Source organism: Sprattus sprattus (assembly GCF_963457725.1).
Source record: "Sprattus sprattus genome assembly, chromosome: 11".
NCBI lineage: Eukaryota > Metazoa > Chordata > Actinopteri > Clupeiformes > Clupeidae > Sprattus > Sprattus sprattus.
In genome coordinates, this window is record NC_137909.1 from 3534720 (window position 1) to 3561559 (window position 26840).

The 26840-nt window shown below is 39.7% G+C and overlaps 2 protein-coding genes across 2 annotated transcripts in view; one reads left to right on the forward strand and one right to left on the reverse strand.

The window, feature by feature from the left end:
* Positions 1–4: 4 nt before the first annotated feature.
* On the reverse strand, positions 5–1884 carry LOC308371998 (liver-expressed antimicrobial peptide 2; the record flags this gene model as incomplete). The annotated part of the gene is made up of 3 exons (XM_080847088.1): positions 5–745; positions 1357–1499; positions 1819–1884. The coding sequence occupies 3 exons, from the start codon at positions 1882–1884 to the stop codon at positions 709–711; spliced, it is 246 nt and encodes an 81-aa protein (XP_080703214.1). The 3' UTR covers positions 5–708.
* A 3604-nt stretch (positions 1885–5488) lies between these two features.
* The window catches only part of scarb2b (scavenger receptor class B, member 2b), a 30502-nt gene continuing 9150 nt past the window's right edge, over positions 5489–26840 (forward strand). Inside the window, exons 1-6 of the mRNA XM_080848159.1 lie at positions 5489–6048; positions 18122–18282; positions 22311–22458; positions 22612–22800; positions 23293–23384; positions 23909–24028. Of these exons, the coding sequence (XP_080704285.1) occupies positions 5926–6048; positions 18122–18282; positions 22311–22458; positions 22612–22800; positions 23293–23384; positions 23909–24028 (833 nt within the window). The 5' untranslated portion in view covers positions 5489–5925. The remainder of the gene's footprint in view (positions 6049–18121; positions 18283–22310; positions 22459–22611; positions 22801–23292; positions 23385–23908; positions 24029–26840) is intronic.

Genomic DNA, 26840 nt, shown 5'->3' on the forward strand with positions numbered 1-26840 from the left:
AGAAACCAAATGTGCTTCGAATGTTTTGAATTCTCACAAATGTATTTAGTACTTCAAAATGTCCTGGCACATAAGAAGTGTGTGCATGTCCATACCTACACTGAAAGGCCTGATTCTTACAACAAAGTTGCCAGTTGATTACATCTGTAATTTAAAAGACAATAATTAACACTTCTTCACATAAGTTAAATGTGGTCAGTGTCTCACTGGTGAACCCTTTTGAGGTATCTAAGGTACCCTAAAACCATCAAAACTGCCTCATATTCCCAATACCATATTCCAAGCCAGTATGATAGCATAAAATGCCATGTTTAGTTAGAGTAACACAAAAAAATGGTCTCAGGAACAGCATTGTGTCGACTCATGGTAGGGTTTTACTGCCGTGGTTTCAGGAACAGCATTGTGTCGACTCATGGTAGGGATTTACTGCCGTGGTCACAGGAACAGCATTGTGTCTACTCATGGTAGGGTTTTACTGCCGTGGTTTCAGGAACAGCATTGTGTCGACTCATAGTAGGGTTTTACTGCCGTGGTCACAGGAACAGTATTGTGTCGACTTATGGATGGGATTTACTGCCGTGGTCTCAGTCAGGCAGCTACATGTGAATCTAAAGGGGGGGGGGTCCTCTGCTCCATTGGTATTGTAATTGTGGCAAACTTCAAAAGCCCAGTGTGGTTTGCGTCCAGTTTGACATGAAATCCAAACATTCAACTGGAATAGCTACGAAATGTGCACGTATGCTTCCTTCAAAGATAAAATAGAGCAGACAGACGTGAGCAAGTGAACTCAATGAATAACTGTCACACCAGCAGTTACATCTAAGTAATATAAGTAAATGTAAGGTAAGAAAGCATACATAGATTTTCATATAGTGTAAACAGGAATTGATTATGCACTTTACAGCCTGCCATATCTTACAACCTTACAACCCTGTCTAAACATAAAGCTGATAGCTCCTTGACTTGCACATGTACATGTTAATTGTGCTAACCTGTGAAATGCACCCAAGGAGGAGGAAGAGATTATGAGGCCAGAACAAGCTGAATGTTGGTGGTAGAAGCTCTTGACCAAATTCTTCAGAGAGCTCCTCCTTTCCTAACTTGAACTTTGTCTCCCTTCCTCTTCCTTCTTCAACCTCTCCTTATCCTTTCTCTTATGTTATCTCCTCTAACTAGTAATGAACTCGCACTTACAGTAGTTACATTCCAGCACTTTTTATTTCATACATAAAGTAGTATTTATTGCTACACTAGGTCTCTATTGCTCGTAGCTTGATTGTTCTCTCCTTTGTACGTCACTTTGGATAGAAGTGTCTGCTAAATGACTAACTGTAAATGTAAATGTCATGTAATCACCTGCAGTATTTGGTTCCACACTCTGAATGCTCCCTGCAGCTGGCTCCGACAGGTTTAAGCATGTTCCAGCGCCAGAGCAGGGATCGCTTGGCTCGGTGGATCAGGCCAGTGGCCCAGACCTCAGGCACCGGAGCGGACTTCACCTGCCAGATACACAGACCCGTATACCGTGTGTTTAGGTTGCACAGTTCAACACCAACACAAACCTACTCTAAATAGCATGAAGAGCAACAAGGCAAAGCAAAACCCCACATGTCCTATCAGTTATTGCAGTCTTGCAACCAGATGTATAGAGACCTCAAGACTGTTACCTTATGTGCAAAATAATCCAGAGCGTGACATCAACAGAACATGAATAATATTGTGAAAAACAACAGGCCTCTACAACCTGCACCGTGTTGATTTTGAAGGGTTTAATGGTCTTTGGGATTAAAAAATCAAGCATGTTGACTTCTGTCTTACCTGACAAGCACAGATCAGGGTCAGCAGCACACTGAGGGCAATCACCCTCTGATCAGTGGTCATCATGTTTGCGGAGGAGCTGGGAAGAGACGTTGTGTGTTCGACAATGGGGAAAGTGAGAGAGGCAAACTGTCTTTATATTAGAGCTGATTATCTTCTGATAAGGGCACTGAGCACCTGGCGTAGGCGAGCAAAGGCCACCTCATCTGCTGGGGGGGGGGGGGGGGGCAACCAGGGTGATTCCACGTCTCTGATGGCTTCTTCTTAGCCTCGTATAACCAGACCCAAATTAACTTGATGAATAGATAGGGTCTGGTCACGCACCATTCTTGTCATTGCACCCTAATGGCCGTAGACTTTAGGTTCATTTAGAAACCGTTGGACTAGCCTTTAACCAATCGGCATGGACCACTATGGGATTACTTTACTTTCTACTTTCGCTAAAGTACAAGCAGATATATTAGCCTTTCCCCTCTAACCCCGTTTGGCCATAAATAAACAATGTCTTTCGATGTCTTTGGACTGGAGTGAACACGTTTCAGTGTTGTTGCCATTTCAGTTGAGTTGAGTTGCCAATTGTTTCTGTTTTTGTTTTACTTTGTCTAAGAAAAGTTAAATGACAATTTCTTAATTGTTGATCGTTTCATATTGTTTATTTATATTGATTATTTTATTGTGATTGGCTAATCTGATTGCGCAGCACTTTGGTTAACATGAGTTATTTTTAAATATGCTACATAAATACATTTGACTTATTAAAACAAATGTTAAATAATACCACTATTATCGCAACTTGACATGACATGATGAAAAGCCTTATTGCTGTGCTGACAAAGATTGACGGATTTCTGCGCAAGAAAAAAACATCCTGACCTGTGATACTCTCTTGGCAACAAGCCAAATCCAACGCAGTGAATGGAAATTCTGTGTTTTTAGGTGTTTTCTAAACACAAATGTGGGACTCATTACTCCCTGTCCTTACGCATCTGCGGGCTTGAGGGTAGATAAACAGTGGCAGGGCTTATTGTGGGTAAAAAAATCGGTATCTGAGAAATGAAACCAGTGGGGGGCGCTAAATCACTATAGATAATATGTGACGTGTTTCAAATTGTTGCTCTCCAAGATATTGTTCTGGTTCCCGCAGGGTAATACAAGTACCTAGCTTTGGACGAACAGATGTGAATCTTGGGGTGTGTGTAGACATGTGTTTGCTCTCCATATTTAAAAGGACAGTGATACTGAGATTCCACTATCTGCATGTTGCTGTTCTCCAGTCATTTTTTTTTTCAGCTCAACATACACTAGCCAACTGCACTTAATGGGTTGGTTTTAATGATAGCTGTATGGTCTGCTTCATCATCATAGCTGTCATTGTCATATCTATGACTAATACTTCTCATGAACATTGGAAATGGCATACAGTGTCCACACCCTGATTTACACTGATGGGAAAACTGAAACTTAAACAGAGGTTTAAACAACTGTGACCTCAAAAATATTCTGTCATCTTACTGTATCTATCTGCAGTATATTTGGGGCTGTGGATTACTTGGACTCAAAGAAGATTCCAGGATGATGGCTCAGACACCCTAAAGCTCAAGGCTCACAGAGATACCCCTCACTCATGCTTAGGGGGCTATACACTACACAGATGTGCAAGGAATGCAGAACAAATCAGTAGGGTTCACTGGGGAAGTGTAGGAGGTGGATATGATATGGGTTTAGGTTATGAAGGCTTACATTTAGCATAAACAGTTGTATACCCGTTCTTTCTGCTAAATGACTTGAATTGTTCTGTGACAACACCTGTGCATAGGCTCTCAGTGTTTACAGATTCTTACTGACACACACAGACTTAAGAACTTGTTAATACATTGCCATTTAATGTAAACAACACAATGTAACTGTTGAGGAAAGTGAAAATCAGTTTACTAAGAATTAGCTAAACAGATCATTTTGAGTCTTCTTTTTAACTGAGATCTCTTCTTTCTCCAAGAGGGGGTTTAGATAAAGTACTGACCAAAGTCTCTATTAATTACCAACAACAAATGTTCCTTCATTCTTCTTTACTGTTTGCACAAACTATAAATGCATTAGGCAGATGGGTGAGAGTTGAAATTCTGTTCTGAATTGTATTCAATCCTAATGTCACATTTTCTAAGTGTCTAGAATCAAAGACATATAAAAAGTAATCTTTTTCCTCTTTCAGTCCTCTACAGTCCAGTGACTTTATTCAAGAATGTTTACTTCCATCAGAGAAGAAAGGGGAGTTTCAAAGAGGTCCAAATAAGGGAATCATTAAGATAAGGATGCAAGTTGCATATTTTGGATATCAGTATACCAGATGAGAGGGATAGGAACACTTCTATCAGTCATATTTAGGAACCGATGAGAGGGATAGGAAAACTTTTATCAGTCATATTTTGAGAATGTCCTTGATGGTGCGCCTTACATGCTAAAAATAAACGGACCAAGACAGAGACATTAGTGTAGACGGAGTGAAACATTGCTTATCATTCAAATAGCCTTCCTCAAGAGTCAACTTGTATGGACTGTTCTGTATGGACTGTTCTTGTTCTATCCAACCTCACACCAAGTCAACTTGTTGCTTTGAACAGGTACTTTTTTGGTAAAAACATGAATATTTCAGGACAAATATGTCTACCGTTCTTTCTTGCTCGTGTCCCTAAAACCCTGCTTACATTGAAAACCCGTTGTAAGACCACTGACTAATCTTTTCTTTTTTTTGCCGATAAATTACTCTAATAGCTGGTATTTTGATGTAACCTTATCTGCACTGTCTCGGCCCCGTGTGTTTTCATGCAGACCTGCAGTGCATTAATAAGCATACAGAGAAGCAGAAGAGTCTATTCTTATCTAGAATGCTGACATGCAGAAATGTTCTCAGGAAGTCAAATTTCAAAGTGGCGAATCTATCAATACAGAGCTAATCTGAACTATTTTTCAATATAGGCCTAATACAAACAATATATTTCACATTATACATTGCAGCCTATTATTATATTATTATTATTATAATTCAGTTATTTTTGTTAAAGCATGTGGGTGGAGGGGAGTGATGTTTTGATCTTCATTTTGTTTCACCAAAACAGAAGGTAGGCTTAAGGTATTAATTTATGGTTGTATTTTGCTGTTTTTCTAACCAAGCTACTGAATCACTGGCACTTGACTTTAACAGCAGGCACGTGCTCAGATAGACCCCCAGCAGGTGCTGAAGCACATGCCATTTAGGCACGAGTGCCCTTAGGCAGGGATTTGTTTCTAATTATTTCTAAATTTAGTTTTAAATGATTTACTATGACATTACATTTTAATGAAATATGCGGTTACTATGCCCGGTGACTGTTCGGGTTCTAACGCTGCGTAACCGCATGAGCCCCTGTGTATCCCCCTTGTACGGTCTTGTTTAACAGCACACCTGTTAGAGGACCATTCATTTCTCCTTACAGAAGCCTATATAAAACAATATCCATGGCTAAAATTAGCTAAATTCAATTGTAAAATTACTTACACTTGAATATTGACTGTGAACAACGCTAGCAAAAAAAGTTGTAGGCTGAAGAGATGATTGACTGAATGTACGCGTTTACAGGGCTCAGGGGGTAGGGACCAAGTTGCCGTCCCGTCCAATCAAAGTCTGACTTTCACACGATTGAAAATATGACCTTCGAAGCCCACTAAAGACACTCATAGGCATGTCGCATTGTTTTTCACGCCCACAGTCTGTAAATGAACAAAACGGTTGTGTTTGCTAACTGTATTTCAGTAAAGAGGAGCTACTGAAGTTAGACAGAGAGGATAGTTTTTGGTTGATTCTGGCGCCAAAGCATTCGGCAGGCGAATTTGTTTACTCACTTAAATCACTGTTACAGTTCAACGTGGACTTGAGCTTGAGTTATTCCAGATCCGTGGTGTAACTATTTGCTCCCCTTTCCCACCATCATTTCAACACCAAAGCAAACATATAGAGCTAATAACGTTATTCACTTCTTGCGGGAGACGTTGTAAGCATAGCTTGTGAGACGCCGTTAACTGGGGCTTGTCTGAGAGCGTGCGATAGTCAGTGCAATAACTGTTCTTATCACCATGACGCGAAAGTCTTGTGGCATCTATGCGACCGGAATTATTGCTGCTCATTTATTAATTGTTGGTATTGCTCTGATGGTCGCAGATGTGTTTCCACGATTAATAACCAAGCAACTGAAGGGGGTAAGTTGACTTAAATATTCTTAAACGTATGATGTGTGTGCACTGTGCAGACTGAACAACAGGTTGGACCCAATGTATGTTAAATGATAGTCATCTTAACACAAACGTTTATAGCCACGTTACCTCGCTTGTTGATTTATTTGGTCGTATTTTCAATAGGATTAAGAAAGTTTGAAATGAACCAGTTGGTCATCCTTGTTGTCATACTGTGTTAATGTTACTCGCGAACTGTTATGCTTTGATCACGAGGGTTGTCTTTTAGCCACCGTGGTAAAGTTGGTTGAAAGTTGGATATTCAACAGACATTCGGACACCCGTATGATTAGGGACCATCAACAAATTACACATTTAAAATTTCAAAAGTCAATAGCTTTTAAACAACATTAACTAAAAACATAAAAATTATGTTTAACTGTTTCAAATGTATGCATACACATTGCACAGCCTTTAGTTTTTTCATTTTCACTTCACACTATTTTCAGTAAATTTATGAAAGTCTGAAACTTCAATAGCTTTTTGGTCATGTGACTTATCATCCTCAAATTAGTTTCAGAGTGTTCATTGACTATGTATACATGTTGCACAGCCTTAAGTTTTTTCATTTTCACTTCACACTATTTTCAGTAAATTTATGAAAGTCTGAAACTTCAATAGCTTTTTGGTCATGTGACTTATCATCCTCAAATTAGTTTCAGAGTGTTCACTGACTATGTATACATGTTGCACAGCCTTTAGTTTTTTTATTTTCACTTCACACTATTTTCAGTGAATTTATGAAAGTCTGAATCTTCAATAGCTTTTTGGTCATGTGACTTATCATCCTCAAATTAGTTTCAGAGTGTTCACTGACTATGCATACATGTTGCACAGCCTTTAGTTTTTTCATTTTCACCTCACACTATTTTCAGTGAATTTATGAAAGTCTGAATCTTCAATAGATTTTTGGTCATGTGACTTACCATCCTCAAATCTATTTCAGAGTGTTCACTGACTATGCATACATGTTGCACAGGCTTTAGTTTTTTCATTTTCACTTCACACTATTTTCAGTAAATTTATGAAAGTCTGAATCTTCAATAGCTTTTTTGTCATGTGACTTATCATCCTCAAATCTATTTCAGAGTGTTCATTGACTATGTATACATGTTGCACAGCCTTTAGTTTTTTCATTTTCAGTTCACACTATTTTTAGTGAATTTTTGAAAGTTTGAAACTTGACTAGCTTTTTGGTCATGTGACTAATCATCCTCAAACTAGTTTCAGAGTGTTCATTGACTATGTATACATGTTGCACAGCATTGTTATGCAAAATAAAGGCTGTGCAATATGTATGCATACATTTTGAACAGTTCAACATAATTTTTATGTTTTTAGTTCATGTTGTTGAAAAGCTATTGACTTTTGAAATTTTAAATGTGTAATTTGTTGATGGTCCCTAAACATACGGGTGTCCGAATGTCTGTTGAATATCCAACTTCCAACCAACTTTACCACGGTCTTTTAGCCGTCCTAAACATCAATTAGTCTGCTGATTAGCTAGGAGTGGCTTGATATATACCCAGTTTGTCTTCGGTAGATAAATGGTAGAGATAAATAGTTGTATTTTAGCATTTTGCATTGTATCCGTGTAACTACTTTCTTGAGATACGCCTGTGTATGAAACTCTATACCTGCTCTCGCCACATAGTTTAGAGATGGTTCTATTGCTTTCATAAAACTAAATATCCACTTTCTGGTTAAGTTCTATTCCTTTTCATGAATGTATCTGGTCTGGTCTGGTCTGGTCTAGTTTTTATCATGAATAACTATTGTCTGGTCTAGTTCTATTGATTTTGTGTATTCACACTGGGTGTATTGCCCGTGCAATACGTGCTAAGCAGATTTCTGTTACTTGATCGGTCGTTTGATCGGTCGTTTGTGGTGGGGTCCCAATGATGCGATAACGCTAAGTTTTTAAGCCTTGAATATCCCTTTCAGTACAGTAAGGATAGTCATTATTGTTTTGTCTCCATGCATCCTTGTGCTGAAGTTAAAACCATATTGATGCTCAATGACTATTGCATAGGACTCATACTGTAAGACAGGGGTCTTCAACGTTTTTCAGGCCAGGGACCCCCAAACTGATGGCGAGATGAGCAGGGACCCCCTACTATATAAATTGCATAACATTTTGTTTATAATGGTGCCAAATAAACATAGCTACCCTGTTATTGTCAATACTAAGCTATTCAAATAATACAAAGGTTAATATATTCATTAACATTTAAATTTTTTAACATTGAATTGAGCCTAACATTTTTGAACTAGTTTAACTTAACATTTTTTATCATTGAATTTAGTTTTAACATTTAACAACATGAAAGGTACAGGGTGGCCGGGCCACTGCCATTTATAAACATACATCTTGCAAACAACTCTGAGCTAACAATTAATAACAACTTATTAAAATAATTCACAGATATACTGTATGTTTTTATTTCATCGTACGTAAAAAAGGGACAGTGAATCCTCAAGCATCTGTCGATGGCACACATCCTCACACATTAGTGAGATGTATCTTCTTTTCAATAACTCCTGACTGACACGATCCAACAGATGACGGAGGAGGAGTCTGGTGCATGAAGTTGTGTTGACAACATAGATGTTATAGTGAGATTGACAGGTCAACAAACCAATCACAACGCTGGCAAGATGTTAAGATTGTAGGTAGTAGCATGCTAACATGAGCTAGGTGGCTCATACACCACGCAAATCCTCTCAGACTTATTTTTCAGTTACAATTAAAGTTTTTTGACCTTGTACAGTATCTATTTCTCTTTATTTATTTTTTTTAAATCTAAGCAAAAAAATGTCAAACTAACAATTTATAGGTACAAACAAGACCAGCTATGGAGTTTGGTCCGCCATCTTTTATTTTTGATCTTCGCGCTCTTTAGACTTGAGCAGAAACGCGATTTGATTGGCTAGTGCCTGTGCTGTGGTATTTGCATGAAAGGTGCTGTGAGTGAACCGGTGCCCAGCTTGAGAGAGCTCCTGTGGGTAGCTGAATGTGTCGATTGGACTGAAAGATAACGTCTTCTCGATCAATTTATACGTTCGCTACAATATGTTGGATTTATGTTTATGTAAATTTAAAGGGAATAAATACAATTCTGATTCAGAAGACATTTAAATTTGTGGGGAAAAAAATTGGTTGATTTATTTATTTATTTATTTTTTTAAAATATTACAAAAAATTGTCTTATCAACCAAAGATTTCGCAACCCCCCTGCAGTACCTCCGCGGACCCCCTGTTGAAGACCCCTGCTGTAAGAGACTAAAACTATGGACTGAAATGTTCCGTCAATTTGATACTGTCAACGCAACAAGGTTGTATATATATGCAGCTTATTTTGCTTTGTAATATTCTGGGAGAGAGTTGCTTGCATTGAAGTGTCCCAATGGAGGAAAATGGTTTTTATTCCATCTTGTGTGTAATCGTCAATGCTTCTGTTCACGTCTGTTTCACACAATGTTGCATTTTTATTTCACCGTTGCATCTTACACGACCAAGCAGGATGGGCAGTTTTTAAATCCCATTATAAATCAATCTTCCATCTTTGTGACGAATAAAACTAACCACTTATGATAACCCTGCCCTTTTCTTTGCTATACCATCAGGCATGTAGTCTCCCATGTTAACCCCAGACTAACATTTTCATTTTGTATTGAAGTTCATTTGAGGTGGCGCAACAGCTTTTGTGCCACCTTCCTTTTAGCTGAACTCTGCCAACCTGGTCATGAGAGGGTCAGAGAGTTCTCAAAGAATTAGTTTGGGGTTTGGGAAAATAACACGACACAGGTGCCAGTGATTTCTTTGTGCCCTCTTTGTCATTACAGTCTTTTTATGGCTCTGTTTACTTTCTCATTTAGGAAATGAGAGAACAGAGAAAACATAAATGTTTGGGCAAACTTCCCTTCCGAGATTAGCCTATAACATGGAAGAAGCAAACTAAAACAACCTATTTTCTCCCACGGAATGGTGGGGTGTGATGTCATATGATCTAAGGACAATACGGGTATATAGAGTAATGCTGCTGTGACATTTAAGAACCCTGAGAGCATGCTTATTTGTGTGAATGCCTGGGTGTTTTAGTATGTATGCAAGGTGTGATGGTAACGGTACTCTACCAAGTTAGTTCTTACCCTCCTTTTCCCCCCTCAACTCTCAGTCACCCTGCATACAGTATATGAGTGCCTTATTCAAAAACCTGTTCAGCTAAGTTCCCTGGCCTGCAGGTCAAAGTTCACCAAATATGGAATTGGTGGAGGTGAAAGTGGCTGAAGGAAGATATTGCTTCCTGTCAAAGCTGAAGCTGAATTTGCTAAGTGTACGAAATTGTGTTTGTGTGTCCTTCATATGACCATATACCATCAGAGCTCATTGGAAGATGATGATGATGCTGGCCAAGTCCTAAGAATTTTGCTAAGCTGAAGCAATTTGGTGCATGCAACAGTAAACACTTTGACTTTGACTTTGGCTTTGAAGATGATACCAGTGCTAGTTGTCTATAAAAGCAAAAGCACTCCTTAAAAAGTGGAAAATTGTTGCGTACTGTTACTTTAAGTAGTAGTTATTTTGGAAGTCGTTTTGCAAGTAAGATCACTCAAATTCTCGGGGCTATAAATTCTGAAAATGAATGACTTTGAATTCAAAGTGGAACACAATAAATGTTTAAACCAATCACATCCCATTCTCTAATACAGTATGTAATGTAATAAGGTACAACTATGTAATGCATGCATTTTTGCATAGGGGCAGCCTACTGGTTAGGGTTTCAGGCCGGAAACCGAAGGGTGGCCGGTTCGATCCCCGACCAGTAGGAAAAATGTGGGCGGGGGAAGTGGTAGACCACTGCTCTCCCATGCCCACATCCACAGCTGAAGTGCCCTTGAGCAAGGCACCTAACCCCTATCACTGCTCCCCGGGCGCCGCCAATGGCAGCCCACTGCTCCGGGTTAGTGTTACTTCACTTCACTGTGTGTGTGTGTGTGTGTGTCACTTCCCTGGATGGGTTAAATGCAGAGGTTAATTTCAGAGTGTGTGTGTCTACACCACCTCTGCCATAGAGAGGACTTTCACTTTCTTTCACTTTCATTTGGTCAAAATGTGTTTTATCAGAAAGCGTGGCATGACAGAAACAGCAGCGTCATAGGCATCTTCCAGGAACCTCTTAACTGCAGTGCAGTATAACTGTGAACGATGTGGCAAAGAGCATTATTGTCAGTGCATAATCTATGACAGTGAATATGAAGACAGCATATTAATTGTAGCACAACTTGTTCACAGTATTCAGTCAAAACTCAGTCACATAGTGCACTGTGTGGCACAACGTTTGGTCTTTAGCCCAGTTTCACAGTGCCTATTGCCCAGTAGCCCAGTGAGCTGCCCCTGTGATCGATGTGAACTCATGGCAGCCTTACTCACTTCAAGAGTCAAGGGCACACCTCTGAATTGCACAGATAAAATTGTGAAACACTGTTCATGATCAAAGAATGTATTAATCATTGGCTTCTATTAATGAATGCCTTTGTATGAATAATGTGCTTGTGTGTGGGAACATGGCTTTTCTGTGTTCCTCTGTGTAACTTAGATTTTTAAGTGCTGGCACCACTTGTGTGCCACCACTCTGTGCCTGTCCAGCCATCTTTTACTGAAGGCATTGGTGTGACAGAAAGCAGCCGGAATGGCACAGAGAGCCCTTAGTTCATGTGTGTCTATTTCTGCTGACATGTATAATAATGGCGTCAGAGTTAGATCAATCTTAACGTATTTCACCCTTTGCTATGTTTGTGAAATTGCTTCACTCTCAGCTGTAAGTGAGCCCGACAGTTGTTGTTGAATAAATACACTTACAGTATACAACTCTTGAGTCTGAGGTAAACTGGGGTTTGAATTTTCATCAGTTGGACCGGTCACTTCACTTCACCAGTCCATCACTAAATCGGGTTTAATGTTAAAACTCATCTCTTCATCCATCCATTCATGTGCTGAATACGTGTGCATGCCACTGCAAGAAGTCCACTCTATTTGGTCATTATCTGCTGAAATGATGTTAGCTTTTGCAATGTTTGGTTAGCCTACTTTGTATTTGATTAATTGTGTGCCAGGTCCCCCCCCCCCAAGTTTGTAAACTTTGGATTTTGGACCACACTGTTGAATACAGTACAGTCCACCTGCCCTTAAAATAAGCTATGTTTGTTTGTGCCAAACTGAAGTTCACAGCTATGTTATTGAGGTACACACTTAACTGGAATCAGTCATTTTATAATCATTAGGAGCAGGCCTGGAGCAAACAGATACAGTGGGTACGGAAAGTATTCAGACCCCTTTACATTTTTCACTCTTTGTTTCATTACAGCCATTTGCTAAAATCGAAAAGGTTAATTTTTTTTCCGCATTAATGTACACTCAGCAACCCATCTTGACAGAAAAAAAACTGAAATGTAGACATTTTTGCAAATTTATTAAAAAAGAAAAACTGAAATATCACATGGTCATAAGTATTCAGACCCTTTGCTCAGTATTCAGTAGAAGCACCCTTTTGAGCTAGTACAGCCATGAGTCTTCTTGGGAATGATGCAACAAGTTTCTCACACCTGGATTTGGGGATCCTCTGCCATTCTTCCTTGCAGATCCTCTCCAGTTCTGTCCGGTTGGATGGTGAACGTTGGTGGACAGCCATTTTCAGGTCTCTCCAGAGATGCTCAATTGGGTTTAGGTCAGGGCTCTGGCTGGGCCAGTCAAGAATGGTCACAGACTTGTTCTGAAGCCACTCCTTTGTTATTTTAGCTGTGTGCTTCGGGTCATTGTCTTGTTGGAAGGTGAACCTTCGGCCCAGTCTGAGGTCCTGAGCACTCTGGTGGAGGTTTTCTTCCAGGATTTCTATGTACTTGGCCGCATTCATCTTTCCTTCAATTGCAACCAGTGGTCCTGTCCCTGCAGCTGAAAAACAACCCCATAGCATGATGCTGCCACCACCATGTTTCACTGTTGGGATAGTATTGGGCAGGTGATGAGCAGTGCCAGGTTTTCTCCACACATACCGCTTAGAATTAACGCCAAAAAGTTCAATCTTGGTCTCATCAGACCAGAAAATCTTATTTCTCATAGTTTGGGAGTCCTCCATGTGTTTTTTGGCAAACTCTATGCGGGCTTTCATATGTCTTGCACTGAGGAGAGGCTTCCGTCGGGCCACTCTGCCATAAAGCCCCGACTGGTGGAGGGCTGCAGTGATAGTTGACTTTGTGGAACTTTCTCCCATCTCCCTACTGCATCTCTGGAGCTCAGCCACAGTGATCTTTGGGTTCTTCTTTACCTCTCTCACCAAGGCTCTTCTCCCACGATTGCTCAGTTTGGCTGGACGGCCAGGTCTAGGAAGAGTTCTGGTCATCCCATACTTCTTCCATTTAAGGATTATGGAGGCCACTGTGCTCTTAGGAACCTTGAGTGCTGCAGAAATTCTTTTGTAACCTTGGCCAGATCTGTGCCTTGCCACAATTCTGTCTCTGAGCTCCTCGGGCAGTTCCTTCGACCTCATGATTCTCATTTGTACTGACATGCACTGTGAGCTGTAAGGTCTTATAAAGACAGGTGTGTGCTTTTCCTAAAGAAGTCCAATCAGTTTAATTATACACAGCTGGACTCAATTGAAGGAGAAGAATCATCTCAAGGAGTATCAGAAGAAATGGACAGCATGTGGGTTAAATATGAGTGTCACAGCAAAGGGTCTGAATACTTATGACCATGTGATATTTCAGTTTTTCTTTTTGTATAAATTTGCAAAAATGTCTACATTTCAGTTTTTTTCTGTCAAGATGGGTTGCTGAGTGTACATTAATGCGGAAAAAAAATGAACCTTTTCGATTTTAGCAAATGGCTGTAATGAAACAAAGAGTGAAATATGTAAAGGGGTCTGAATACTTTCCGTACCCACTGTATGATCTTGCTGGCCAATCTCTCAATGAACACATGCACTGCCTTAGGGTTAGCATTGAAGATTAGATGCCAGCCTCGGGCTGTTGACACATAAGGTGAGAAGGCTATAAAATGTACCAGCCTACTGTTATGTATGTTTGTTTTCTATAGCCCCCCCTATGGTCTCAGTCATCCCCTGTCCAGGTGTCATGTGTTAAGGCAGTTCTTTTTTGTTGAAAAATATCTTTTTGGTTCTACTTAGAAGCTTTTTAGGATTTATTTAAACTTTTGGTCATCCTCCAGGCCTGAAGCAAAGCTGTTTAGCCCCAAGGAACTGCTCTTTTAACAATAAAGGGCTCTCTGTGTGGGGGGAAAGGTCTAGGCCTATAGAATTCCCAGCATACATCTATTATAAACTTAGAGCCCAAGCCATGCCACATATTCAGCTGACAGTGGGAGAGAGGTAAATGAGAATTAAACAATTATGGAATTTTCAGTATACAAGTTTTAGAGTTCTGATACATTTTTGGTTGCAGTATTTGTATTTTGTAGGTTATATATTTACATGTGCAGTAGTTTGTGTCAGATTATGAAGTGAGTTGCAAGTGGTCAGTTCTGAGTGTTTCTTTGCCATGGCAATTGCAGCACTGTCCTTTAAGCCACTTACTGAGGCATGCCACTTGGATTTGTTCGATCATTCACATAATCACACACTTACTGATCAATGCTGCTTACATAGTTACTGATAGATACTGCTTTATAAGTTCGCCAAGTGTTTTTTACCAATACATGTTCAAGACTGTACTGAACATATTGATTAATTGGCTTTCAAACCATTTATAACCATTTATAAAGCCACAAAGGTCATGTTCCTGGTGGCATTTTTTGAGCATAGTAGCCTGTAGCATAGTAGCCTTTACATATGGTGATGAGACGAGTCACTTTAGTCTAGAAATCACACACACACACACACACACAGAATTTGTTTCATTCTACAAACTACTGACAACATTTCTACCGAATTTCAAATAAAAATTAGAGCATTATTTGCAGAAAAATGACAATTGGTCAAAATAACAAAAAAGATGCAATGTTTCAAATTCCAAATATTGATTTCTGATCTCTTCCTTAGTTAAAGCATAAGTATTGTGTAGTTTAAAAATGAATATGAACTTGTTTTATTTGCATTATTCGAGATCTGAAAACATTACATTTATTTTGCTATTTTGACCAATTGTCATTTTTCTGCAAATAGCCTAAATGCTCTAAATGACAATATTTTTATTTGAAATTTGGCAGAAATGTCGTCAGTTGTTTATAGAATAAAACTAAAATGTTAACTTTACTTTAACTCATACCTCTTACCTTGCCTTGGGCTTGCGCAAAGACGACGGAGATGTGCTCTCACCTTGTTTGTTTACTAACAACATCAACGTGGATCCGCATCGTGCACAGACAGTGTAGTGGCTAAAAGTTCCCTTCTTTCTATCAGTAGATAGTTCTTAAAATTGTCTTTGAATAACCACTCTCAGACGGAAAGAAAACGAGTCTACGCGTGTATGTGTTTCAACAAAGGTAGAAAACTGCCCCGTCTTTTACTGAATTCTGACCAGTGCAACAAATGTGACAGTTGATTCATTAATGCCCGAGCTTCCAAGCAATGCAATGCATGAGCACTGAAACGTATTTTAAACTTAAATGTGAACTAGAAATACAAATATGCTATCACTATACAGTGCCCTCCACAATTATTGGCACCCTTAGTGAATGTGACAAAAAACAGGCTATAAAAAAAAAATATCTTTGCTGTTTACCATCTTGGTCTTTCCCTCAAAATATTCACAAAAATCTTACCTTTTCATCGAAGTAAAATTCTTGAAAGAATTTATTTTTTTGACATTACATAAAATATTTTTCTCCAAAACATGGGTGCCACAATTATTGGCACCCCTTGAAAATCCTATAAGTAAAATCTAGCTGAAGTATGTTACCAGTCATGTTTTTTATTTCTTTGAGTTCACCTGTTTCATTAAGAACTCTTAAGTGGTCAACCATGGCTTCCTGCTTCACAGAGGTGTAAATATGAGGTGACACAGGCCAAATACCCTTAGTCATTCATCAAGATGGGAAAGACAAAAGAACTCAGGACCTGATTTACTAACAGGATTGCGCCCATTTCAGGCGTAAAATAGCGGTCGTAAACGTAAAACGGTATTCACTAAGGGGGCGCACCACATATTAACGCCTGTGGGTGTGAACAGGGGAGGGCACGGAAACGTGGGTGGAAACCTGGGTGGAACGTGGGCATGGAGCGCAATTTAATGGGAGGAGAGAAGGTAAGTGCGCCTAATGATGTATTGCGTGGTATTTACTAAAACTGCCTGTCGATAATTCTCCGCCTCCTAAAAGCACGTCTTAACCAGGAAGCACATTTTCATTGAGTCTGAAAACGTTGATGTTGCACCAGTTACAAGAGCAAGGCGAAGTTATAGACAGAGACAGCGCACAGAAATATTTTTTCAACTCGTATAACACTTTTTCAAGCATCCACAAATCATTAGACGGTACAGGTTAACCAGCCACGCAATACGTCTGAACCAGATCAGAGACATCGAAGCCTCCAACCGGAGATCACATTCCATTCCATCAAACTTTTGGTCATCCTCCAGGCCTGAAGCAAAGCTGTTTAGCCCCAAGGAACTGCTCTTTTAACAATAAAGGGCTCTCTGTGTGGGGGGAAAGGTCTAGGCCTATAGAATTCCCAGCATACATCTATTATAAACTTAGAGCCCAAGCCATGCCACATATTCAGCTGACAGTGGGAGAGAGGTAAATGAGAATTAAACAATTATGGAATTTTCAGTATACAAGTTTTAGAGTTCTGATACATTTTTGGTTGCAGTATTTGTATTTTGTAGGTTATATATTTACATGTGCAGTAGTTTGTGTCAGATTATGAAGTGAGTTGCAAGTGGTCAGTTCTGAGTGTTTCTTTGCCATGGCAATTGCAGCACTGTCCTTTAAGCCACTTACTGAGGCAGGCCACTTGGATTTGTTCGATCATTCACATAATCACACACTTACTGATCAATGCTGCTTACATAGTTACTGATAGATACTGCTTTATAAGTTCGCCAAGTGTTTTTTACCAATACATGTTCAAGACTGTACTGAACATATTGATTAATTGGCTTTCAAACCATTTATAACCATTTATAAAGCCACAAAGGTCATGTTCCTGGTGGCATTTTTTGAGCATAGTAGCCTGTAGCATAGTAGCCTTTACATATGGTGATGAGACGAGTCACTTTAGTCTAGAAATCACACACACACACACACACACAGAATTTGTTTCATTCTACAAACTACTGACAACATTTCTACCGAATTTCAAATAAAAATTAGAGCATTATTTGCAGAAAAATGACAATTGGTCAAAATAACAAAAAAGATGCAATGTTTCAAATTCCAAATATTGATTTCTGATCTCTTCCTTAGTTAAAGCATAAGTATTGTGTAGTTTAAAAATGAATATGAACTTGTTTTATTTGCATTATTCGAGATCTGAAAACATTACATTTATTTTGCTATTTTGACCAATTGTCATTTTTCTGCAAATAGCCTAAATGCTCTAAATGACAATATTTTTATTTGAAATTTGGCAGAAATGTCGTCAGTTGTTTATAGAATAAAACTAAAATGTTAACTTTACTTTAACTCATACCAATAAATAGTAAAACCAGAGAAACTGATAATTTTGAAGTGGTCTCTTAATTATTTCTGCGGCTGTATATATAACATACACATGTTTATTATAATTATAATTATTTAACAAGAATTCCAGAAAAATGCTTTTAAATTAGCTGGTAAGACCATTTGGTTACAGATGAAATTAGCCTACAAAACGTAGGCAAGGCATATTTGCTAGGCATAACAGGCCACATTAAGATAAAAGTTCCAGATTCATTCTACATCTCTGAATCTAATTGTCTTCTCATTGTCAAATGGGGACATGCCATTAAAGTTTTGGGAACCACTGGATTAAAGGACTTGGCACTATGAGGATACAGCCACTGGCCTGTTTTGTTTATTTGTCTGTTTGTTTATTCTTTAAAGGCGATCACCCTTACTGAAGGCAGTAAGGTGTTTGACAGCTGGAAGAATCCTCCACCCCCTGTGTTCATGGAGTTCTTTTTCTTCAATGTCACCAACTCTGAAGCATTCCTTGAAGGAACGGAGAAGCCACGTGTCGTGGAGGTTGGACCTTATTGCTACAGGTACACAGGACAAAATATGAGTCATCGTAGTCACTGGCAACCAGCCTCTCAACTAATTGATATCTTAAAATCATAATATTAAATAAACAAGTATCACGATACTTGGTGCCACTGTCTTGATATAATGTCTAGTTTTCTTCTCACACCTCTAGTGGAGATGTACAGTAGCCCCGGATACATGTGTCAATTTAACCCACCCAATTTAACCCAAATCACGGAATCGTCTTCGTGAGTAGGTGTGAACAATTTTAAGGGAAACGGCTCTTGTTGGTAAGTGTATACATGGACCGGAATTTAAGCCTCTTACCTTGCCTTGGGCTTGCGCAAAGACGACGGAGATGTGCTCTCACCTTGTTTGTTTACTAACAACATCAACGTGGATCCGCATCGTGCACAGACAGTGTAGTGGCTAAAAGTTCCCTTCTTTCTATCAGTAGATAGTTCTTAAAATTGTCTTTGAATAACCACTCTCAGACGGAAAGAAAACGAGTCTACGCGTGTATGTGTTTCAACAAAGGTAGAAAACTGCCCCGTCTTTTACTGAATTCTGACCAGTGCAACAAATGTGACAGTTGATTCATTAATGCCCGAGCTTCCAAGCAATGCAATGCATGAGCACTGAAACGTATTTTAAACTTAAATGTGAACTAGAAATACAAATATGCTATCACTATACAGTGCCCTCCACAATTATTGGCACCCTTAGTGAATGTGACAAAAAACAGGCTATAAAAAAAAAATATCTTTGCTGTTTACCATCTTGGTCTTTCCCTCAAAATATTCACAAAAATCTTACCTTTTCATCGAAGTAAAATTCTTGAAAGAATTTATTTTTTTGACATTACATAAAATATTTTTCTCCAAAACATGGGTGCCACAATTATTGGCACCCCTTGAAAATCCTATAAGTAAAATCTAGCTGAAGTATGTTACCAGTCATGTTTTTTATTTCTTTGAGTTCACCTGTTTCATTAAGAACTCTTAAGTGGTCAACCATGGCTTCCTGCTTCACAGAGGTGTAAATATGAGGTGACACAGGCCAAATACCCTTAGTCATTCATCAAGATGGGAAAGACAAAAGAACTCAGGACCTGATTTACTAACAGGATTGCGCCCATTTCAGGCGTAAAATAGCGGTCGTAAACGTAAAACGGTATTCACTAAGGGGGCGCACCACATATTAACGCCTGTGGGTGTGAACAGGGGAGGGCACGGAAACGTGGGTGGAAACCTGGGTGGAACGTGGGCATGGAGCGCAATTTAATGGGAGGAGAGAAGGTAAGTGCGCCTAATGATGTATTGCGTGGTATTTACTAAAACTGCCTGTCGATAATTCTCCGCCTCCTAAAAGCACGTCTTAACCAGGAAGCACATTTTCATTGAGTCTGAAAACGTTGATGTTGCACCAGTTACAAGAGCAAGGCGAAGTTATAGACAGAGACAGCGCACAGAAATATTTTTTCAACTCGTATAACACTTTTTCAAGCATCCACAAATCATTAGACGGTACAGGTTAACCAGCCACGCAATACGTCTGAACCAGATCAGAGACATCGAAGCCTCCAACCGGAGATCACATTCCATTCCATCAGTTCTTAAACTCAGGACAACATTACAAATATTGGCATCGGATCATTTCAAACAGTTATATCATCAGCAGTTGGTATATCTCAGCCTTCACTCAGCCAAATATTCACCCAGGTACTCGACGCATTGCTACGGTGCGCTGGTCAATACATCTCCCCACTGCCATAGCTGAAATTAGAGACATCAAACAGGACTTTTTTTTAAATCGCAAACTTTCCGAACATAATTGGAACCATTGCTTGCACCCACATGCAAACAGTCCCACCTTCAATCCACGAATACGTTTACCGAAACAGAAAGCACACATATTCAATGAATGTCCAGGTCATATGTGATGCCAACATGACCATTTCTTACGTGGTAGTGGTCTGTCCATGACAGTTTTATCTTCCGGAATAGTGCCATCTATTCATGATTGAGCAACGGTGATTTTGGAGAGGCCTGGCTACTTGGTAAATGTATTTGTTTCAGTGGGGATATATTGTAGTGAACCCATGTCCCAGAACGTATTAATCTCGCCATGTACACACCTATATTGTTATAATAGACAGTTTATGCATTAATGCCACCAATAGCATATTATTTATAATCGTGTTCTTTTAAACATCTCGCTGTAGGTGATGGCGGGCAAAACAACAATATAACCCATTGAATCAGGTTCAATGATTGAGCGAACGTAAACCAATATATCTATCTCCTCTCCGCTGAACCTTAGTTTTTTCTTCCTCGAATCTCCATGGTGGGCAGTAACTTGCAGGCAATTTCCCCCGTCTTTTAACGGTGCGCTAAATAATGAAAATAAAAATAAAATATTTTATCTATAATTTTATTTCAATGAAAAGGTAAGATTTTTGTGAATATTTTGAGTGAAAGACCAAGAGGATAAACAGCAAACAAATATTTTTTCATATCCTGTTTTGGTCACATTCACTAAGGGTGCCAATAACTGCGGAGGGCACTGTAATTAACAATCACTAAATATGAATCTAAATGATATAATGTCTATATCTGAACAACAATATGAAAATAGCACTTACAGGCAGCTTCCAAAGCCGATACTGATTGCCCCTGCTCGTCAAGTGAAGTGTCCCTTAAAAAGTGCTCCTTCGTCGGGCTGACAAAAAAGCCTGCCTGGGTGTAGCCACCTAGCTTAGCATAACTGCCATTCAGATCCAATGGTAATGCTACCTAGCTAGGTATGCTAACTGTCGGTATTTACGCTAACTCCACCAAAATACTCATGTCACTGGCTTTAATTTGAGAATGGCATGTTAGTAGTACATTTAATATGAGTACAGTTGATTAATTACTGCTAATATTTACATTTACAGTCTGCAGCCTGCTGGTCTAATGCCACATAGGCACGCATGCGCATAACACTCCCTATCAGTGGCTTCCCTGTCACCACTAGCCCCATGTTACATCGGCCTTGTTTAACCCGCCTTGTTTGAGCTCATCGATCGGCGTAGGCCACCTCTCTCGAAAGGCACAGACATCGCCGGAAAAATGAGCGGGTTAAATTTAGGCGTGAGCTACATGAGCCAATTATAAGCGAGTTACAAGCTTTTACCGGCTTAAATGCGATTTGGGTGGGTTAAATTGACACATGTATACAGGCCTATTGTCTGCCAAAGCCGTCTTATATAGGGGATTACAGCCATAATCTTCCTTCTAGCTTTGCTTGTGTGAGTCATTGAGGCCTCAGGTGAACACCAACAGGAACATGCTGAGGGAAGACTGTTATTGGAAATAGTTCTGACAAATCTACACCGCTATTTTGCATTTTAGAGGATGGACTAGCATTGTAGAACATTTGTGTACATAAGTGATTGGTATATAGAAAATGCAAGCCAAGAGTTAGGTGAGGTATGACTGTTTGGGGTACAGGTTCATGCCTCACGTTTCCATACATGGCCTGAGTATCTGTTTACTTTCTGCTTTAAGTGGTGATGGTACATTCCTCTAACTTTGTTTTGGCGTGAGTGTGAGTCATCCCAGCACACATAATGCAATATGACCCGTCTCTAAATCCATTTATTCCTGGTGCTGGCTGCTTACTATTGTTAAGAGGTTGATTAGGCAGTGTGATTTAGCTCATCTTCATTTATTTATAGGTGCAGGCAACATGCTTTTCTCAATAACTCCAGGCATGTCCCTTAAACATTTCATTTCCAGCTTTATGACACAACTCTAAACAGATGTGACCACTCCACTCATTGTTTCCTTGATGCACTTTTTTGAAAAAAGTACCTGGTGGAAAACATACAAATGTTTTTATATTTACACACCAAAGATCCATATTAACCAGATGTATTTAAATAAACTTGTAAATAGTTCAAGTGCCTTGCATGGTTTGGTTCTTTGTGTCGCTCAAGGATATTACAAAAAACATTCCTCCCTTTTGGCGCCTCCAAATAGTTTCCCACTCTTTTCATCACTAGGGAGTATCGGCCCAAAGAGAATGTGACGTTTGTGGAGAACGGGACCAAGGTGGCAGCCTTAACCCCCAAAACCTTTGTGTTTGTGCGGGAGAAATCAGTGGGGGACCCTGCTGATGACCTCGTTACAACTGTCAATGTGCCAGCTTTGGTAAGACGTGCTTCATTGAACTAAACTGTGTATATGTGGTTTTATGTATGCATGCATGCTTTCATGGCTTCCTGATATTTTTCTTTCTGTCGCATTTTGTCCCGTTTTTTTTGTGCTTGTTGATCATTCTCTTTGCCTTCTTTTCCTCAATAGGCTGTGATGAACAAAGCGCAGGGTAGTTTTTTATTCGCCCCAATGGTCAGGGCTTGGATGAAGACTGCGGGCGGAATATTTACAACACGTTCTGTCAGCGATCTTTTGTGGGGTTATGAAGACCCACTTCTTAAAAAGGTCAATGGCTTCAAGAAAAGCATTGAGAAGGACTTCGGCTTCATGATAAATGTAAGTTTTTTACCCACAGATCTCACCCCAAGGCTGTTCCTGAAGTTCAGCCTTTAGACTTGCGATCTTTATTCCCAACTGAGGAATGACGGTTGGAGGCGCATATTGGAAATGCATTAGTTCTACTGCAAGTAGCCTTTGATAAAAATGCCCGTAAAATGAATATCATTCAAGTAAAGTATGGTGTTTAAGGATTACCTAAAAGTGTTCTGATCCATTGGGCTTCTGTTTTGCACAATGTGTGGCGTGTCCTCACTCTTTGCATAAAAATGGTTCCATGATGGAGAATTTGTGTACCACACTGGAGAGTGCTTAACTCGCACTCAAAGTAGTAACATTTCCGCACTTTTTTTTAAATTTCTTATGTAAAGTAGTATTTATCGTACAGTAGGTCTCTATTGCTTGTAGTTTGATTGTTCTCTCCTTTGTACGTCACTTTGGATAAAAGCGTCTGCTAAATGACTAAATGTAAATTTAAATCACTCTCTGCAGAAAAATGGCAGCCATGATGGAGAATTTGTGTACCACACTGGAGAGGCAGACTATATGGACTACGGTCGTGTAGACACATGGAAAGGTGAAAGGTGATGACCGTTCGTTTTTTGTCTAAGCATCTTAACATCTGCACTGCACTCAGATCCCAGACTGGGAAACAATCTTTTTATGAAATCAGAGTGGAATGTGTTTCCCTTGAGGATCAGTGCTGCTTCCCATGACTCTGCTTCTAATGTTCTTGAGGCCAAAAGTCCTTAAGTTGTGGTCATAGCACCACTCTCTACATGCGTGCAAGGCAAGTGTTGATAGCCAGACACCCTGTGCTGGTTTAAGAGACATGAAGAGCCATGATGACCTCCCTCTGATTTCAGAGATGTTTATTGACCCTTATGTGGGTAGCCTTGCCCGTTATATATTCTTATACATGCCAGTATTATTTTATCCAGTGGTTCAAAGCTATGTGAGGGCTTGCAGCCATTGTGATGTGGCAAATAAAGCATGCATTTCATTAGTTTTTATTGACTAGGGGTTATTGACTGTATAATGTTAAGTGAGTAGTATCACACTTGATTCCATATGTCTTTACATGACTCTGCCTCTGTCTGTGTTTCAGGAAGCTGACATTTTGGTCATCAAACTACAGCAACTTGATCCAGGGCTCAGATGGCAGCGCCTTTCACCCCTTCCTGACCAAGGAGGAGCGCCTTAATATCTTCACCCCTGACCTGTGCAGGTGTGTTGGGGCTCATACACCTGCTCAATTAGAGAACAGAAGGTTCTAGAAGGATCTAGGTCTTGCTTGTATCCTCACATAGAGAACAGAAGGACGGATCTAGGTCTGGCTCATATCCTCATCAAGTTCATCAGATGCGAATGTCTGAAATTGATGCTTGATAAACTGAGCAATGACACATTTTAAAAATGCAGCAGGGATATGAACTGGATCTTTAAGGTTTCTGGAACCGGGTTGAAGTTATCTATCTCCACCCGGCCCAACCTCAAGCAGATGGGTCCCCCCATTTGTGCCGTGGTTCTTCTTAAGGTTTCTTCCTGACTAACAGGGAGTTTTTCTTGCCCCTGTTGCCATTGTGCTTGCACTAACGGTGGATGTCCACGGGACGCGACATCGTGTCGCTCTCATTGGGATAGAATGGAGGCGACTTGTCGCCTGCTGTCGCCTGCTGTCGCCTGCTGAGGAAAAAGTCATCTCTGCTGCCTGCTGAAAGTTGAGGATTTTTTTACTCTATGCAAATGAAGGCGACTTGCTGCCTGCTGAGAGCCAATCAGTTCGGCGTGTGTGTGATTTGGAAGTCAACGTAGCTCATAGGGGCGGGAATAATCAAAAATACCGAAAAAAGATGGCGGAGTCTCTGGCTCAGTTACCGGGACATATTTTATGTGAATAAAGGTTAATAAAGGTTATCCACACGACTTTTTATTGTTTAATCGACTCGGTTTGTTGTTTATATGCTACATGAATGCTGTGAGGTCCAACAGAATATTTTAGGTCTTAAATTACGCTCTCAACTATTAGTAAGCTTGCCGCTAATACTTTGACAGAAAACCCATTGAAAACACATTGTAGCTAGCTAGCTGCTAAATAAGTTACATACAACGTTTTCGTGATTGAACTGGTAGATGTATATATTTTAGATAGAATACATACACAAATTATAAATTAAAGTAATCAGCGCCACATCTTAACTGAACTCTGAACTATTACTGTTAGCTTGCCGCGAAAACTTTAACCGAAAACCCATTGTAGCACATAGTGGCTAGCTAGTTTGCTGCTAATAAGTTTCATATACTTGAACATTGCTACAGCCAAACTGAATTTTCTGACCACGCCCCTCAGGCGACTTGTCGCATAGTAATTAAACGCAAGACATATGTACCGTGGACACCCAGCGTAAGGTAGTTCAGGCTCTGGGCTCTGTAAAGCTCCTTGAGACAATTGTATTGTTATGGCGCTATATAAATAAAATTGAATTGAATTGAATTGAATTGAATTGAATTGAAAGTTGGCGGCTAGAGGAGAGATTAGCATATTTAGCATTCATACAGGTGTACAATATGTGATGCGTTTCAAGCCAACAGTAGCATTGTGATGCTTGTCCAGATCAGTGGGGGTGATTATGAGTAAATGACATGTTCTAATCAACATACTGCATATACTCTACATTTATTTTCATTTTTGATGGCAATAGTGAATGTCATAAATAGGAAGAAGTTTTATATTTGCTTGTGTCTTAAAAGCCTCATCCAGCTCTTCCACATCAGCAGCCACCATAGCTACTGACGGCTCTTTCTGACAGGGTTTCCATGAGATGAAATAACTTTTGATCTGGTGATTGAAGGAATGGGGTCAAGGGTAGGTCTACAAAGTGAGGTCCTTGTGAACATTCTTTTCTACAAATTGAGTTTCTTGTAAACATTCTTTCCCTTGTCCTGAGATGGATACATTTGTTGGAGGCATGGGAGTTATTTGAATACTTTCTGGATAGTCTGTAGATTGTCTCTTGAATCTTCCTGAACAGGACATAAACCTGACTCATGGAAGTTGTTTTTGCACGCCTGTAAATTTGAGCTAGGCAAAATACGTGTCATGGTCTGGGATTTTCAACGATACTTAACAAAAAATACATCTGATAGACTCATTACTGAAGTTACTCTGAAGGTCATTCCCAGGATTTCCACTTGCTGTCTGATGCAGCAGTTTGATATTTGAAGGCCAAATGCCGGTTGCCTCCCATGAATTCTTTAACATTTTGCCAGGTGGGCAGTTTGTTATCCGGAGCAGCCGAGAGTGAGAGTTTTGAGAGAACAGCCAGTTCCAGAGCATCTCCTGGCTGGGAATGTGCCAGTGAGATGTAACTACCATTGTTATGCACTCTTGTTAAGAGGGGCTGCATGAATATTTTTAACAAAAATATTTATCAAATTCAATAAATTATCACCACAGATTAAGCAACCTTTAAATTGTAGTAAGCAGGGGTTGTTCAAAATTAAACTAAGCAAAAATGTAATGGTTCCTTAGCCCAACACGTTTTTTAAGCATCTTGCTTGCTTCTTGCTTTGAGATGTTTTAATATTTGATACATACTTGTATTCATGAATCTTTAATCCGGGATTAAATAAGGCATCAGTCATGTGAAGGACCTCAACGTAAACTCAACTCAAACTGTAAATACAAGTAAATAGACCTCACTAATATATTTTCTGTGGTTATTATAGGGCTTGGGGGACTTTGTAATGCAATTCAAACTGAAGTTGCTGACTACTCAATGTGAAGCAAGACATGAAGAGTGTCTGGTACATTAAGCCAGGGATTGCAAGTGTGGCCCAATTCATCTTGCCTTGATTGTCCTCAACTGACATACTGTATGACCGTGTTCATTTGGGACCGAAACGTCCTGTGAAGCCTCCCATGGTTTTGCAGACATCGGTCCTTGGTGAGAAATTCGCTTCTTTTTGGCTGACTTGAAATAGTTTCCCAAGAACAGCTTCAGCTGGTTGATTACCTGAACCAATTTCCGTTATGTTAA